At 27.4% G+C, this 17,212-nt stretch overlaps 4 protein-coding genes and 1 long non-coding RNA gene across 9 annotated transcripts; 2 read left to right on the forward strand and 3 right to left on the reverse strand.

The window, feature by feature from the left end:
- Positions 1–733: 733 nt before the first annotated feature.
- Positions 734–3,762, reverse strand: Cyce (cyclin E). Of its 3 annotated transcripts, none has more exons than XM_074245089.1 (4): positions 3,475–3,762; positions 2,739–3,039; positions 1,613–2,222; positions 734–1,522 (listed from the first exon to the last, which is right to left on the reverse strand). In XM_074245089.1, exons 2-4 carry the CDS (start codon positions 2,750–2,752, stop codon positions 773–775), a joined length of 1,374 nt encoding a protein of 457 aa, XP_074101190.1. In that variant the 5' UTR covers positions 2,753–3,039; positions 3,475–3,762; the 3' UTR covers positions 734–772. The 3 variants fall into 3 exon arrangements, with proteins under 3 accessions (XP_074101190.1, XP_074101186.1, XP_074101179.1); XM_074245085.1 differs by having other exon boundaries at positions 2,739–3,400; XM_074245078.1 differs by having other exon boundaries at positions 3,160–3,762.
- A 1,383-nt stretch (positions 3,763–5,145) lies between these two features.
- Positions 5,146–5,911, reverse strand: LOC141526057 (uncharacterized). The gene is made up of 3 exons (XR_012478956.1): positions 5,780–5,911; positions 5,634–5,687; positions 5,146–5,432 (listed from the first exon to the last, which is right to left on the reverse strand). It is a non-coding gene; the product is annotated as an uncharacterized LOC141526057 (long non-coding RNA).
- Lft (Limb expression 1 family member lowfat) lies at positions 5,842–9,473 on the forward strand. Its single transcript, XM_074240774.1, has 5 exons — positions 5,842–5,934; positions 6,330–6,768; positions 6,910–7,095; positions 7,391–7,728; positions 7,830–9,473. Exons 3-5 carry the CDS (start codon positions 6,939–6,941, stop codon positions 8,232–8,234), a joined length of 900 nt encoding a protein of 299 aa, XP_074096875.1. The 5' UTR covers positions 5,842–5,934; positions 6,330–6,768; positions 6,910–6,938; the 3' UTR covers positions 8,235–9,473.
- On the reverse strand, positions 8,040–11,238 carry Clpp (Caseinolytic protease proteolytic subunit). 2 transcript variants are annotated; one of them, XM_074240798.1, is made up of 5 exons: positions 10,995–11,238; positions 10,629–10,763; positions 10,167–10,557; positions 9,691–9,841; positions 8,040–8,178 (listed from the first exon to the last, which is right to left on the reverse strand). In XM_074240798.1, the coding sequence occupies exons 1-4, from the start codon at positions 11,031–11,033 to the stop codon at positions 9,696–9,698; spliced, it is 711 nt and encodes a 236-aa protein (XP_074096899.1). In that variant the 5' UTR covers positions 11,034–11,238; the 3' UTR covers positions 8,040–8,178; positions 9,691–9,695. The 2 variants fall into 2 exon arrangements, with proteins under 2 accessions (XP_074096899.1, XP_074096888.1); XM_074240787.1 differs by lacking the exon at positions 8,040–8,178 and having other exon boundaries at positions 9,593–9,841; positions 10,995–11,237.
- Positions 11,239–11,887: 649 nt separating this feature from the next.
- LOC141525823 (G-protein coupled receptor Mth2-like) lies at positions 11,888–16,683 on the forward strand. Of its 2 annotated transcripts, XM_074240478.1 has the most exons (7): positions 11,888–12,644; positions 12,929–13,226; positions 13,596–13,881; positions 13,960–14,271; positions 14,404–14,591; positions 14,670–14,844; positions 15,216–16,683. In XM_074240478.1, exons 1-7 carry the CDS (start codon positions 12,471–12,473, stop codon positions 15,493–15,495), a joined length of 1,713 nt encoding a protein of 570 aa, XP_074096579.1. In that variant the 5' UTR covers positions 11,888–12,470; the 3' UTR covers positions 15,496–16,683. The 2 variants fall into 2 exon arrangements, with proteins under 2 accessions (XP_074096579.1, XP_074096573.1); XM_074240472.1 differs by having other exon boundaries at positions 13,960–14,591.
- Positions 16,684–17,212: the final 529 nt, after the last annotated feature.

Raw genomic sequence — 17,212 nt, forward strand, 5'->3', positions numbered from 1 at the left:
TTTATTACCTAACATACACGTTCTCTTGATTTTTTGTTCAATATTCAAGTAAAGATCATGATATGAAAAAATACTATTTACAATATTTTATTTAATATTATTTTTTTGTTAAAATAATTCAGACATATAATAAGCACTGAGAGGCGTTATAAAGAGTTTTTTTCTTTTTTTTTTTTTTAAATAATTTTTTTTTTTTTACATTAAAAAGAAATATCTTCTTGTGTAGTTTTAATATTTTCTTAAACTATGTGTAAGTTTGTAGTGAAAATAAATGCAAATATAAATGAAAATTATTTTTTTTTTACCTAAAACATTTAACCTGTTTTTAAATTAACATTTTTCCTGCAATTTAATTTCGATTTTTACCTATCTAAATTAAAAAATATATAAACTTTTTCTCTGTGTATTACGTGAAAATCCATTGCATTACATTAAAGTTTTTTAAGAAAAAATAATATATTTTAATAATTCATTACTTTAAATCTCATTAAATGCATTTGTATAAAAAATGAATTTTTTGAATGATAGATTTAATTTAAATACTCCTCCATTCTTAAACAGTTCAATAATGTTAATAGTTATAATAATTATAATTATAATAGAAATATAATATAATATTATCACTGTTAAAGTCTTTCAAACTTTCAAATATTTTGTTTGAATCAACTTTAAAAACTATTAACACAAAAATAATTAAGGCACTTCGTACAAAAAATAATCGAAGACACAAAAAAAAATTAATAATCCCAAAGATATATATTTTTATTAAAACCTACGTATAAGGTTCAAGTTGAGGAGGTAATCGTGAGGGTGTTGGTGAATTTTTCTGACTACTTGATGGTGGAGTTAAAATTCCATTTTGATCAGGACTCTCGGGTGTTCCTAAGCTTGAATTCTGATCAAAACTTTCAACCAGAGATAATTCATTACTTTCGTACAATTGTTGTGCTTTTTCAAGCATATTCAAGTCAACAACATGAGTTTGTAACTTATGACTTTCGTCCAAAACAATGTTAGGTACAGTAGCCCTCAATCCTGATCCAGCATGTGTTTCAACAGGCGGGACAATAACTGACCGTAATAATAATTGCGAGCCTTCCTCAGCGACAGTAGACGCGAATGGTGCCATCCATTTAACACACGGGCTCAACTGTTCCCAGGTAAGTCTTGATACTCTCAATGCACACTCTCTTCCCAGTGTGTAATAAACAGCCGCAGCAGCCATGTGACTGTACGGAAATTTAAGGCTCCCTCCATCAAGTGTCGAAAGATCTAAAAGTTGCGCCGCTTGAGAATATTGAAGACCACTGTACTGAGGGTAAATAAATGCATTTGGTCGCTCCCAATCACCAGACTCTAGTTGCATGTAAACATTTAACCAGCCTGTTGGTGTAACTGGAGATAAATTCCATCCGAGTCCTTTTAAAATCACCAACTCTTTTCTAAGAATTTCATCTTCAGCACAAGCTCCATCTGTTACATATGCAAACTCTGCGATTTTAGGCGGATATATTTCTTCTACCTGTTGACAAAAAATAAAAAATATTTATAAGTAAATATTTATTCAAAAATATTATTTGTATGACTTTTAATTATGTGATAAAATACATACTTTTGCTGCAATAAATAAGCACGTGATACCGATAAGCTGTAATTGGCTTTTTGGTATATTTTGATGTGTTGAAAGATATCTATCGACGTAATCCATGCCAAGATAATAAGTCTCTCTATGTAGTTTGTAAACTTCACAAACTTCAATCAACCAATCGAGTAAAATGGCTCGCATCCGTGGCTCCAGCGTCGGATGCCTCTCAAACATTTGTGGATCTCTCTGGGTCAATGCTTTTTGATCCCCTAAGCAGAGCATTGACCACACTTGTGTACCATCGGCCCAAGGAAATGTCGGCAGCGGATTGTGCTTTCCGGCGGTCGAAGTCGATGGAGTCATGAAACACGTGGATGTGCGAAGCTCTGACCATGTCGATGGCTCTCTTCGCTCTGTTTCTTGGGATATTTGATGCTGAGGTGTTTTCACTTCCTCAATTGTGTATACATCACTGCACGTCTCGAGACAAGTGTTTGGTGATACTGTCAGTTGCTGTTTTGTTGGTGGGTAAATATTTTCAGCGTCTTCTGAAGGTTCCGTACTTTTCCGTTTGCGTTTCAATGTCTGGGACTTAGAGCTGAGTGGACAAGATTGAAAGGAATTTTTTTCTTGAAAACTGAAAATAATTATTAAATTTTTATTTTCAAATATGTTTAAAAAATCTATGAAAAATATTATTTATTTGAGAAAACGAAATAAAAAAAATTTTTTTTTAGTCTAATAAATTCATGAACACGTCGACATAGCCTGACTACATGAGATGACTATTTAATACAAAAATAATTAATTAAATTTTTTTCTTCAAATTGTTATTAAATAAATAATTCAATAATAATGTAAACAATGTATTAATTGTTAAAAAATACTCGGCTTTTAATATTATAACCAATAAAATAAATATAATTGTTGAAAATAAAACCGAGAATTGTGCACGCCCTCAACTGTACAAAACAGGTTAGAGCGAGAATTAATTTATATTCTATAAAAAAATAAAATATTTTTTCAAAATTAACCCATTAAATGATACTCAAAGATTTGTATTAAAAATTTAAATAGCAATAAAAAAATAATATAAAATAAAGTAAAGGATATTGATCCTTAAATAATCAAATATATTATTCATCACACTCACCTAGCTTGTGGCATCTTGGTGTTGATTTGCTGACGTGTGATACTCGTATATATGGTATTAAATAATTATTTTATTAATTCAAACTAAAGACAATACTTTTAACAGACAATACCGGCACCCAATTATAAATAATATTATAAATAATTAGCAGCACAACATAAATAATAAATGGGTATACGAGGCTTGGGCTCACAGAATCGCCATAATGCCCGAGATAGTCCGTGATCAATTCCAACTTTTTTTTTTTCTATTCAAGATTAAAATTTTTTTTCAAACTTATTATTCAAAACTCTCTGGATCACTAAAATCATAAGAAATTATTTTTTAGGTGATTTATTCTCATATAAATAATTTATTTTAGGAAAATAATAAAATAATGTAACAAGAGCGCGGGAGACCAGCGCGCGAAATGATGACCAACCCTTGTATGTAATCCGGCACTGGCACGCCCTCTGTACACTTCACATAACCTCGAAAAAATATATCAATATAATTTTATTTTGTTAATAAAATCCTCTCACAATAGTCAAAAATATATAACAATGCTTTGTGCAAAGTTTTATCACTGAGAACTAATAAATAATGCAGCTATTGCATCGAGCTAGTACCCGCGGATTCGCCACCCAGTCACGTGTATTTATTTCGTATTTAACATTAGTTTTCTAACAAAAATAAATTAAATAATTATCAAATAGTCTTTTTTGATGTTTATATTGTGATAAAAACAATTATTTACCGTTTAATTGATTGAATATTCATTAAAATTAGGTCAAAATAAAGCGCCAAAATTTACCCACGCATCAACATTTGCGGAGCGACCGTTAAAAAAGTGTCACTGGTATAAACACACTTGTATTTTTTATATTCATTCAAATTTAAATGTTTCGTTAATTGTTGTTTAATAAAACAGTCAACAGTACATTTATATTGATAATATTAATAAATATCCAGGCACTGAACAAAATTTATTCACACAAATGTTTGGTGTTTCTGATCGCGGGAACGCTTATGCACTAAGAGCAACAGCATAAACACACCGGCTGTGCATTTGTGGCGCTCATAGCTAGCGGTTCTCTCAATCAGGATTATGATTGGAGGAGCTTTTAGCCCAGCTGGCGCTGATCAGCTGATCACTCTTTAAATAACTACTCACACATTTACTATACTAAAATGTATGTACAAAGTATTATACAATGTGTAGACAAATACTAGCAAGACCACGCGGGAAACGTACGCGCGTAAAATCGCCCCTCAGCCCGCCATCCCGCCAAACCGACAGTAAGCGGGCGCACAGGACACTGCCACGTATTTCGCACGCTATTTTTTTTTGACAGAAAAAAATTTTACTTACTTTTTTTTTTTAATTTTTTTTTAATATCTACTTTTCGATTTGTACATTAATTTTATCTTTAGCCTATTTAATTATTTAAAATAAACTCATTGATTAAAAGTTAAATAAAAGATTGAAAAATTAAACATTTACTTTAATACATAATAGCTGTCAGTGATTGTTTAATGAGCTTATCTCTGTTTAATTTCGAGCATTCAATTGGGACTAATAAAATTACTCTGATTTCAAAATCAATGTCACGTAATTAGGTCTTTTAAAAATGTATTATCAAGCATTTTTTTAGTGTTTAGTTTATTTCTTGTCGTTAATTAGAAATGAAAAAATTTATTTATCGGATTTATTAGGGTAGTTTTTTCAACATTGTGAAATAAATAATACCGCACTTATCTGCATTTTTATTTTACAGACATTTTTATTATCAACTGAGGACAAAAAAGTGAGGTAAAAATTAATCAAAGATGGTTTTTAGAATTTAAATGTACCGCCTCTACTATTTAACTTTTGGCGGTAATTTTGAATTCGAATTTTGATTTAATACTTCAGTGATTAATCGATTGAAGTTACTCCTTAAGTTTTATATTTTACTTTTAATTAAAGAAGAAAACAATTTAAAATAACAAAATTAATAAGAAGAAATAATTTAAAAATTCATTTCTTCGATTTTTTGTTTATTTTTACAAATTTTCGTCTTTGCGCTCTTGAAAAATACAGTTTTATAAAGTTTATATTCTTCTTTAGCAGTTGTCTTTAGATTTTTATCATTATAAATTATCTTTTTAATCAATAATTAATGTAAGTAATTTTTTTTTTCAAAATACTTAAAAAAAAAATATTTAAACTTTTTTGATAAAAACAATATAATTCACAGCACTGAAGTTGACAGATATTAAAAATTTTTTTAAAATTTTTTAACAAACAAATTTAAAAAAAAAAAATTAATTAAAAAATTTCACATGTAAAAATTAATGAAAATTCCTAGTGAAAATTTTTAGAAACATTTTTTCATTGTAATTAATTTATTAAAAAAATTTTTTTAATTGACAGCTGACCGCTAACTTCAGTATTACTATAATTCAATTAATTTTTTTGTTATATTTAATTGAATTATTTATAAAATATTTTATTGGATACGAAAGTAAAAAATTATAGGCATTGAAGTCTCCAGTCTTTTTTCTCCATTGGTGTCTCCAGAGGGCTCCATACATAAAATATCACATACCCGCATGTCCACATCACGTAATACATGAATAATTATATTTTGTACGGACATAACCAGTGGCTACGTCTTTAGAAGATATTTTTCTCAAATGTCGAAACAAGATATTTTACACAATCAGTCAGATCTAGAAGAAATAAATAAATGTATATATTTATACTTATCTACAGATATAATCAATTATGGTTAGTATTAATAAGTTCAAATAATGAAAAAAAAATAGTAAAAAAATTAAAATATATTTTACAATCAATAATAATAAATTTTAAATAATATGAAAGATTTATTTATTTAAAATAACGATTCCAATAATACTAAATGACAATACCAGCACGGGCTTTGTCCCCGCTTGTCACCTGTTTGTCTGGTTACTGCTCGTGATCTACAAAAAATAAATTAAGAAAAAAAACAAGCCTGAGCGAGAGAGAGATCGTGAGAACCGGTAGAGAGGTCCGGTAGTAGTTTCGTCGTTACCGATCAAGTCTCTTGTTGAGTTTGCGGGTGGAGAACCGCTGATATTTAGCAGGGTTGGGTGTCAGGGACGCACCATCAATTTGCAAAAAACAAGAAACCTCAAAAGAAGATAATACTTATTTTTATTTATTCAATATTCAATTTTACACTCACAGGTAAATTAATTTTTTACTTCTTTTTATTTATATTTTTTATAATTAAATTATTATTTTATTTAATTACTCTTTATTAATTTTTTCAGAAGTAAAAAAGTTGAGTTTTCATAGAAGAAATGTCAAAAAAAATATAACACTGAAGTTGACAGATATTAAAAATTTTTTTGGAATTTTATAGCAATTAAATCATTAAAAAAAAAGTTTCATATGTGAAAATTAATAAAAATTACAAGTGAAAATTTTTAGAAGGATTTTTTTATTGTAATTGATTTGTTAAAAAAATTTTTAAAATTGACAGCTGACCGCTAACTTCAGTATTATAAAATAATTAACTATATCAAATAAAATAATAATTAGTTAAGTTTTTGACAGTCTGCTAATACTGCGTATTACAGTTTGTGTTGACAGATATGAATTTAATAGGGCACAGGTACAAGTGAGAACGTCCCTGGTTTTCTGGAAATCGTTAGTGGTCCGGGGCCATTAAACGCGTTTTATGTCTTGCAATTTGATCCTGCAGCGCTCAGTGCGCTGATCAGAGAGTAACAGAGAGTAATTTACGCGAATTCCTTAGCATCGTGTGGACTCTCTGCAGGTGGGCTGCTCGTATCATCTACAATTATAACTGCAGTACCACTAAGTCTGTTGTCAACAGTGTGTTACTATTTAAACTTGTTAACATTTAAAAAAAAAACAGCAAACAAAGCGTCATATATATTTTTTTGGGATCGATAAATCGTTCGATCATCGGTCGCAACAATTTCGTGCACTCGACGAGTGCACGACAAAAATCATAAAAAAATATATGACATTGAGGGCATCGTCTCAATATTTGTGAGTAAAAAAAAAAGTTGGAGCTTTTAAATTATTATAATTAAATAGTGATAATGTGTTATAAATTATGATGAAATTTATTGTCAAATATTTGAATTAAAGTGGTATTACATAATCTCATGATAATTTTATTGATTACAGGGTAAATGATTGGTAGTTGTTGAAGTGTAATGCAGGGCATTATGCCAGTTAAAACTAAAACAAGAGTACCAGAAAGTATGGGTGTATCTGGAGACTTGGTTGATGCTCGTGCTAAGCAAGTTCTTCGTGAAGCTGTTGATGCTGTTGTCAATAGTTTTGCTAAACATACTCAAGGATATGGAAGAGGTAAAATTATAAATCTAATGATACTGAAGTTAGTGGTCAGCTGTCAATTTAAAAAATTTTTTTAGCAAATAAATTATTTAAAAAAAAATTTAATTAAAAATTTTCACTTGTAATTTTTATTAATTTTCACATGTGAAACTTTTTAATTAAATTTTTTTTTAATAATTTATTTGCTATAAAATTCTAAAAAAAAGTTTTTAATATCTGTCAACTTCAGTGTTATTAAATCTATTGTATTTTATATTTATTATTGATTTTTCATTATTTTATTTTAATATTTTTTAATGATTAATAGTTAACGTTGTTGAGGCACTACAAGAATTTTGGCAAATGAAACAAAGCAGAGGAACGGAATTAAGAAACGGTGCGTTAGTTATTTACGAATCAGTACCAGGTGCAAGCCCTCCATATGTTTGCTATGTCACTCTACCTGGTGGCTCTTGCTTTGGTAGTTTTCAAAGTTGCCCGACAAAAGCTGAAGCCCGTAGATCGGCTGCTAAAATAGCGTTAATGAATTCAGTGTTTAATGAACATCCGTCGAGAAAAATAACTGATGATTTTATTGAAAAAGCTGTGGCTGAAGCGAGAGCTAGTTTCAATAAACCCGCACCTACTTCAAATGGTCAATCACAGGTAAGATTTTATTAACTGTTTTAAATTGAATTTTTTATTTAATTAAGAACAATTGGAGTCGTTTTTCAAAAATTCATTGTTATTTATTATTATGTTGATAGAATAATGGGGATGAAAAAGAAGATCCCAACACAGGTATCGGTGCATTCCGTTTTATGTTGGAGTGCAATCGTGGTAGAACAATGCTAGAGTTCCAGGAGTTGATGACTGTGTTTCAACTACTACACTGGAATGGGTCATTGAAAGCAATGCGAGAAAGACAATGTAGTCGACAAGAGGTTGTTGCCCATTATAGTCATCGTGCTCTCGATGATGATATGCGCAGTCAAATGGCTCTTGATTGGGTCGCTAGGGAACATGAAAATGGTGGTGGAGTTGTCGCTATGGAACTTGCTCTTGCTGAGAGAGAATTGGAGACTGCTAGACTCGCTGGCCGTGAATTACGATTTCCTAAAGAGAAAAAAGATATTCTTATGCTTGCTCATGCTCAAGTTTGTCCACAGTAAATTTTTAATTATTATTCTTATTCGACCGGTTATACCAGTGAACCATGATTTTTAATTATCAATAAGCAAACAGTTATTAAAATTATTTATAGTAATTAATTCATTATGAAAAGTAATTTACAAGCTAAATCGCTTTATTAAATTCTTTGAGTTAACTTATTAGTAGTAATGAATATTTAAATTTATTTTTAATGTAAATTTTTAGGTATTTTATTGCTTAAATTATAAGTTCAATCGAAAGATTATGAAATTTTTTAGGGATTTTGTTTAGTTTATTTGAATGTAAAGTATATGTATACATATACACTTTTTTTGTTTTAACGAAAGTTAAATTTTATCCAGAGGATACTTATCCCCTTAATTAGTTGCTTAATTAGTTTGAATTTGAATATAGTTTGTAATTTATTTTATACAATTAGTTAAAAATTTTTACTGCTAATTTTTTTTTTTTTGAGAATTTAAATCGTGTCTATTAATTACGCTAATTAAATATCTCCGCATGATTATCATTATTATATTTAATTACTTGATAAAATGGAGATTGAATTGCTAGATTATTAGGAATATATTTTTCATTTATAAATTATTTGGCCAGTGTTGTTGATATTTAAAAAAATGTATCAAACAAAATATCAATGTAATTAATTGGTTAATTGAAAGCAATTAAATTACATTTTAATTAATAAATAATTTGTATATAAAAGATTAAAGCAATCGGGAAGTCTTGGGTATTCACTTTTGCAAAAAGTCTTCCACAATCATATTACGTTTTAATTATTGGGCATTTAATTATTAAATTTGCGAGCTTAATATGTATGCCTAACTTGCCCAAGTTAAGTTTACAACAATAATAATAATATTGTTTTTAAATATTTTATTAATTAATGTTTATTTTATCTTATCTACTAATTGTTAACTTAAGTATGTAGGTATTGAAAAGTATAAATAATTGAATATAAAAAAAAATGAGTAAGCATAAGAAGGCAAGCAATTGAATTATCGATAATACGAGATAGTTGACTTTTTTTTATTTATTCATTTTTTTTTTTTTTTATTTAAGATTTTGTGTTATGTCGCGAATATTGTGTGATAAATATCTAGTGTAATATTCATTCTTCCATTTTATTAATGTCAAAATGTTATTGTCTTTTTGCCAAACGTTTTGTTAAGTGATATATTTTTTGATAAGATGAGAGCGATAGTATGAATAAAATACAAATATTAATATCAATATTTGTGTGGTGATAAAAAAAATTTTTATAATGTACTTTTTTGAACGAAATTTTCTTTTATATGCAGATAAATTCGTACTGTTTAGAAATATGATATAAATTTATGAAAATTAACTAATGATGAAATAGTTTATAACAATGTTTATTTTTATGTTATTGTATTAAATATTAACAATTGATAAAACCATTAATTTGTATTATTTATTACTCTTATAATTTATTACCACATTTAAACATGAATAACATTTTCAGTTCTTGATGGTGAACTTCTATTTTCATCTTTTTCTTGTGTTGGATGGTCTAAAATTTTATCTATTATCCCAAACTCTTTAGCATCCGCTGGAGACATAAATTTATCTCTCTCCATGCTATTTTCTGTAATGAATAAGTTATTTAATTAATTTTTATTATCTGTAATAATAAAAAATATTAGATTATGCATAAAATTAATTTTTATCTAATAGTTAAAGTTCTTATTTATCTACTAGTGAAGTTTAATTTATTCTTCACCGTGGAAATTTTTGAAAAAAAAAAAAAAAAAAAAAATCAACTACTACTAATTTTTTAATTTTAGGAATTTTTATGGGTTTTTTTAAATTTTACTTTACCGAATACTGACTACGACAGTTGTTGTAACTCTACTGGAGCGAAAGGACTTCCTTAAAAGTAAAAACATGATTTTATTAAAAGCAAGCTGTACCTATTCTCGAGATATCAAGACCAGTATGTTTGACGTATAGATGATTAATTTGTTTCTTCAATTTTAAAATTTCTTCCGCTTGAATTTGAATATCAGTAGCTTGTCCTTGAACTCCTCCAGACGGTTGGTGAATCATAATTCTTGCGTTGGGAAGAGAATGTCTCATACCGGGGGCACCAGCAGCCAGCAGTAAACTTGCCATTGAACAGGCTTGACCTACACACCAGGTTGCTATTGGTGGAAGAACGTACTGCATTGTATCGTAGATTCCTAATCCAGCTGTCACACTTCCACCAGGTGAATTAATATACAGATGAATCGGTTTTTTATTACTCTCCGATTGAAGGAATAATAGTTGCGCTATCACCAACGACGAAACGTCATCTGTTACCTAAAAAATAAAAATATTTAGAAAGCTTAATTAATTTATATGTTGGTGTAAAAGTTTTTGTTGAAACTCACTGCTCCCATAAGACATATAATTCGATCTTTCAATAATCTTGAATAAATATCATAAGCCCGTTCTCCTCGGCCAGTTTGCTCGACGACAATTGGTACTAAGTTTAAATTTCGCGAAATTATATTTCTCGCATGATTCTGTAAAATAAATAAACAAGTTGTTATTTAATGACATTAAAGTTAACAGCCACTTGATAATTTTTTAATTTTATTTAACAAATAAATTTTTTCTGAAAAACTATTTTAAAAAATTGCATTTATGATTTTTTTAAAAAATTCTAAAAATTAATAAATATCTGCTAAATAAATTATCATTGTTATTTAAGGTTATGAAATATAAATTCACTAAATCATACATTAATCACTTACATTTGTTGTTAAAAAATTACCAATCTTTCTAAACAACATTTTTTGCAAAAATTGAGTAAATGTTTATAAAAAAATTAATTCTAGTTTATTACTTATAAACTTATGACTAAATCACATTTAATTTTACAATCAAACTATTTCACTGATTACAATTGTGATAAGTATTTGGTGTATTACTCTTTATTTATGTCATAAAAAATAAACAAATTGAAATATGTTTACTGAATGACATTAATTAGTAATTTTATAGACATAGGTACTTGACACATGAACTCACTTTAATTTTAGTTAAAGTAAAGCAATCATCGTTTTAAAAATAAAAATACAAATGAATAGCCGTACACTAGCGACACTGTAGAAATTTGAATTTTTCGCGGGAAATTTTATTTAAATCTTGACCTCCACGTGTTCGCATATATTATCACATTTTATCATTTTATTTTTGGAAATATTAGACGTAATATATGTTGGGGTCACAATTTTAACCCGAGATTAATTTTTCAAAGCCGGTAGCGAATAAATATATATATATATATATATATATATATATATATATATATATATATATATATATATATATATATATATATATATATATATATATATATATATATATATATATATATATATATATATATATATATATATATATATATATATATATATATATATATATATATATATATATATATATATATATATATATATATGATAGATTTAATGGAATCCGGAATTAATTAAATAATTAGTTTTTAATGAAGACATGTGAGTAATGGTAATAATTTGACATTATCGGTGAGTACTATTGTGACTATTGTAACTTGCTCTCTAATTACAAATATTTTTAACATCGTTTATCAGTTGAGTTGTAGCTACCTCCTGCGTTCAAACTTGTCTCTTACTTGTTGTTGACATATCTACGGAAAAATAAGAAAACTGTTATGAAGTGTGTAAAAATGATTGTGTTTTAATAATTGAATTTTAATTTTTGAAAATTTAAAAATAACTACAATATTTACGTTTGAAATACTAACTTGTGTTTACAAATTGATAGAAACATGTTTGCCGCAAGAATATACTTTATTTTTTTTGTATTTATACCGGCAAGTGTGAATAGTATTAGTACTGATAAAAAATATTGTCCACTTCAAGAAATTTTTGATACCAAAAATAATTCTAGATGCTTTATTTCGCACACTGAAAATTTTGTTCATCGTTATCAGGAAAAAATTAAAGATTGGATCGATAAGTACTTAACAGAATGCTCCAATGATTCTTCAAAAATATATAATCTAACTAACTTAACGACATTGAGATTGATTGCTTGTACAAATTTAGTACGTAAAAAGATCTTATAAATATTTCATACGTTCATAAGTATAATCAAGATGATGGAAATTACTTGACTTCACGATCTATGACTATCAAAAATGTTGTCCTCAAGGCCAGCGATACAGTACTGAAACTCGAGAATGCATGAATTTTTCTTCAAATTATGTAGATATGTTTAATATACTCCGTGATTTTTCTGATGAAACTATTGATTCTTTATTAATAACTCAAGGTTTTCCAACTTGTAATTATAGTTTAATTAACCACGTCATTAGTACAGTTGACGATCGACTTATTTTTTATAATGATACGTATCAGGTAAGCTATTAATTGATTTCTAACATTCAACTCAAAATAGCGTACGTCTTAGCAGTTATTACACTTTATTTTTGTCTATTACTGCCCAATTATTTTTCAACTAAGTATAATGACATGATTTTTATTACAATAATTGTTTTATTGATTTTTTAAAAATGAAATTAAAAATATAGGACAAAAATTTTATAATCAATTTACCTTGCATATTTTGCAAATATATTTTTGCAATATATACTAGCAAAAAATCCATTTTTTTTAACTATTAATATTATTTTTATATTTAGGGTTTGACTTTTTCAAAAGCTGGTAAAAAAAAACTATTTGTGACGGAAAATAATTCATGTTTTGACTTCGGATCATCTCCAGATACACTTGTCGTTAGAACGTGCAACGACGCTGAATTTTGTGAAGATAATACTTGTTTGAAAAAATGTTGCCCAGAAGGTGAAGCGCGGATCAATAGTAAATGCCAAAAACTTTCTTTATTTCCATCTTTCAATAAAAAATTCCACACAGAGGTAGAATCTTTTGTCAACAATGCTCGTTACAATGCAACCTTATCAGATGTTTTAAAATTCACCGGTAATCCTTTTATTTTTATAATATTATTTAAAAAACAGTAAATTACGTATAAAATAATATCACGGAAAAAAGAAAAATCGAAAAATTACATTTTAGATAGTAATAATTGTCCCGTCGTATTCAAAACTATAAAAATTACAATTCGAAATAATATTTTTCTAAATTCAAACTTTGAATGTTAATTTTCAGGGCTTTCAATGTAAATATAATATTCTACAATGTAATTCTTATAAAATCTGTAATAATTACAATCTGAAACTGTAATTTTTTCAGTTTTAATCACGGAGCGCCTTGTTACATTTTATAATTTAACTTTTCTATTTTTTTTTTTTTCCGTGCAACGAAGAAATTTATTATTTAATTTTTAAGATTATAGCCTCATAGTTGGATCTGTATCTTGTAACGGCAGTGAAAGAGCATATCCAGTAAAACCATCAAAAAATTGGTATTTTACTTCAAGTGGATATGTTTACGTACCTGATCATCAGGTTGCTCGTCAGCACGATGAATATTGCTTGGAAATGATATTCGGGAACAAATTTTTGGAAGATGGATTGTATCCTATTATATGTGCCAGCAAACATATAATTGCATCGAAAAATTATCCTGTGCGAGCACATGATCCTGTGCTGCCAGATGATCCTCTTTCATCAAGGCATTGACCATATTTTATTTTTATTTAATTCTGAAAAAGATAGTTAAAATATTAATTTGTTCATTTTTTACCTTATAGAATTCTTATCACAACAATATCTGAAACAATCAGTTGCACGTTTCTGCTACTGACATTTTTGGTTTATCTAAGTCTACCATCTTTACAAAATATCCATGGAATAACTTTGATGTGCTATATAGGAAGTCTTTTTTTAGCTTTTACTTCTCATACGACTATTATTTTCCTGACAATATACGATAACAAGACTCCAAATTATTATTTAGTGGATTCGCCAGTGTGTAAATCTCTCGGTTACATAATGACAGCATCATTTCTTGCGGCCTTTTCTTGGCTTAATGTAATGTGTTTTAATATTTGGTGGACATTCAGGCTAGTAATTTTTTTCTTTCCTTACCGCTCTCTTGAAATCAAAACTGGGAAGCTAAATATAAAAATATGCTTTACTTTACTGCTAAACATCATAAATGTAGAATTCTTAATACGATTGAATTTTATTTATAGAGGATACAACGGCGTAGTTTATATCAACCGTGAGAGCCTAGGACGCAGAAAACGTTTCTTACTTTATTCTTGCTATGCTTGGGGTCTTCCATTACTTTCTTCATTGTTTATCTTCATGCTAGATTCTAAAAAATTTATCCCCGACGGATGGCTTCCTCACCTAGGAGAAACCACATGTTGGATTGGATGTACGTTAACTTTAAATTATCATTTAAATTTAATATCAATAATGCAATATTGACTCTATTCATTACATTATTTTACAGCACAAAATAACAATACAGCAAAAGTTGTCTTCTTTTATGGACCACTTTCTATACTCTTGACGATTAATATCATATTCTTCATCCTTACTTTACGTAATTACAATAGGGTTAAAACTAGCATTTCCAAATTTTCATCATTCACCAGCGATCAACTAGACAAAGCTACTAGAATCAAGTAAGAATTCATATTAATAAAATTTACTATGAAAATAAATTTAGCAGATACTTAATAATTTTTAGAATTTTTCTTAACAAATAAATTATGCCAAAAAAAATTAGGAAAAAAAATTGACATTTAGAAATTTTAAAAAATAAAAAATTAAAATTAACTTAGAAGATAGTTAATAATTTTTGTAACAAATAAATTATGCCAAAAAAAATTGACATTTAGAAATTTTAAAAAATTAAAAATGATTTTTGGAATTAATTATTTTGTTAAATAAAATTTAAAAATTCTCTGGTGACTGCTAACTTTAATGTCATAAATTTACTTCATTAAAATATCACATAAAACTCTGTTCTAATAAATTGTTATTTGATTTTCAGAGTGAGGCTCACCTTGAAGCTATTCATTGTTATGGGCATTACTTGGATTTTTGAAGTAATTGGATTCTTCACTGAAACTTATATACCTGATTTGGATTGGAACGTTATAGTTTTTATTGTGTTTGACATAATGAATTGTCTCCATGGAATGTTTATTTTTATCTTATTTGTGGTCAAAACTGACGTTTATCGGGCATTGATAAAAAAATTCAGCTGTCATCGAGCTCATTTGCGATTTAATCGAAAAGCTCAAAAAACTAATGACTTGAGAAATATTTAAAAAAATTCAAGATCTGTTAACTCAACCAGTACGTTAATAACGTCAACGATGGATCAGTTCAATTAATGAGCTCTTCATGATACTTTTTTATTTCATTTAATTCAAATAAATCCAAGGCGCTCCGACTTGAACACCAAATTAATTGTTACAAAAAAAAAACCAATTTCTTAAAGTAATTATGTTATTATAAAAATTATTTCTTTGTTCTATTGTATAATATATATTTTTTTTATAATTACAATTCAATGATTCTTAATAATTATAATTATGATTCCATTTACCACCAAGTGCTAAGAATAATCACAAAAATATTTAAATATGAATATGAATGAAAATTAAGTTAGCTGACATCTAAAAATTTTTATAATTTTTTTTATTGAAAAAAATTATTACAAAAAAATTTTTTAAAATTTCATTTGTAAAAAAATTAAAAAACTGTGAGTCGTATGTTTGTAATTGAGGTAATTTTATCAGTGTATTTAAATTAGTTTTATTTCATGTGTTAAATGATACTGAAGTTAGCCGTCAGCTGTCAATTATAAAAATATTAATAACAAATCAATTACAATAAAAAAATGCTTTTAAAAATTGTCACATAATTTTTATTAATTTTCACAAGTGGAATTTTTTATAATTAAATTGTTTTTTATAATAATTTAATTGCTAAAAAATTCTAAAAAAATTTTTAATGTCTGTCAACTTCAGTGTCATTCTGTTAATTAAATTATTACTAATTGTTAATGTCTTTATATATAATTAAATTAAATTGTAATTATTATTACTGTCTGTTGTAGTACCTGAGAAAGCTGCGAAAGTGGCGAAACGTTTGAAAATTAAATAAACATCGAATATTAAATTTCCTTAAAACAAGCACCGATTAAATATATTATAAGTGTAATTTTTAAAAAATATTTTTTAGTTCCAATTTGATAAGAGAAAAAAAATTAAAAACGTCGGCTAACTTTAGTTATATTAAATATGATTGCTCTTTTTTCCTCGACACTCAAGTGGGGTTTAGTTATGTGATGTTTTTAAAGAGTTTTGAAATCGTTTGAAATTATTTTTGAATAATTAATTTTTGTACTGTTAAAAAGTTAATAAAATTTGTAAAAACAATTTATTTTAGTGATACTTAATAATTTAATATCAGTTATTCAACAACATTTATTATTCATCTAAAATAAAGAGGTTAGTTGCTTTATTTTCATTTTTTAATATTTAATGATTATTATAATTAATTTTATAACTCCGACGGATTAAAAAAAAAAAAATAATAGTTTATTGATTTATGATATATTTCAGACAAAATGAATTGCCAAATACTTTTTAAGTCAATTCAACGAGGAACATCAGTAATTATCTCCCGGATAACCTCTCTTGAGTCTAGTCAACTTGTCACCAGGCAGTTCCATGGTTTAACTCAGACTCTTGTCACAGCAGCAAATGCACAAATTCCTGGATCAAATTTTTGTAAAAACCATTTACTGCAATCAGTTCAACCAATTTTAAATCATACGTGCGGTCTAAAACACAAGGCTGTCCTTAAGCGTCGTTGTAAAGATTGTTATATTTATGCCATTGAAGGAAGGTGGTTCGTCGGATGTAAAACGTTTGGTAGACACAAACAAGCTCAGATTGTTAAAAAAGACAAAAATACATGGATGTTAACTTCCGTTTGTCAGTCTAAGAAGCGCCCGTGGTGGTAAATACATTATTA

The sequence above is a fragment of the Cotesia typhae genome, unplaced genomic scaffold (genome assembly GCF_013202065.1).
Source record: "Cotesia typhae breed Kobodo isofemale line unplaced genomic scaffold, CoteBio_Ctyphae contig_11, whole genome shotgun sequence".
Classification (NCBI taxonomy): domain Eukaryota; kingdom Metazoa; phylum Arthropoda; class Insecta; order Hymenoptera; family Braconidae; genus Cotesia; species Cotesia typhae.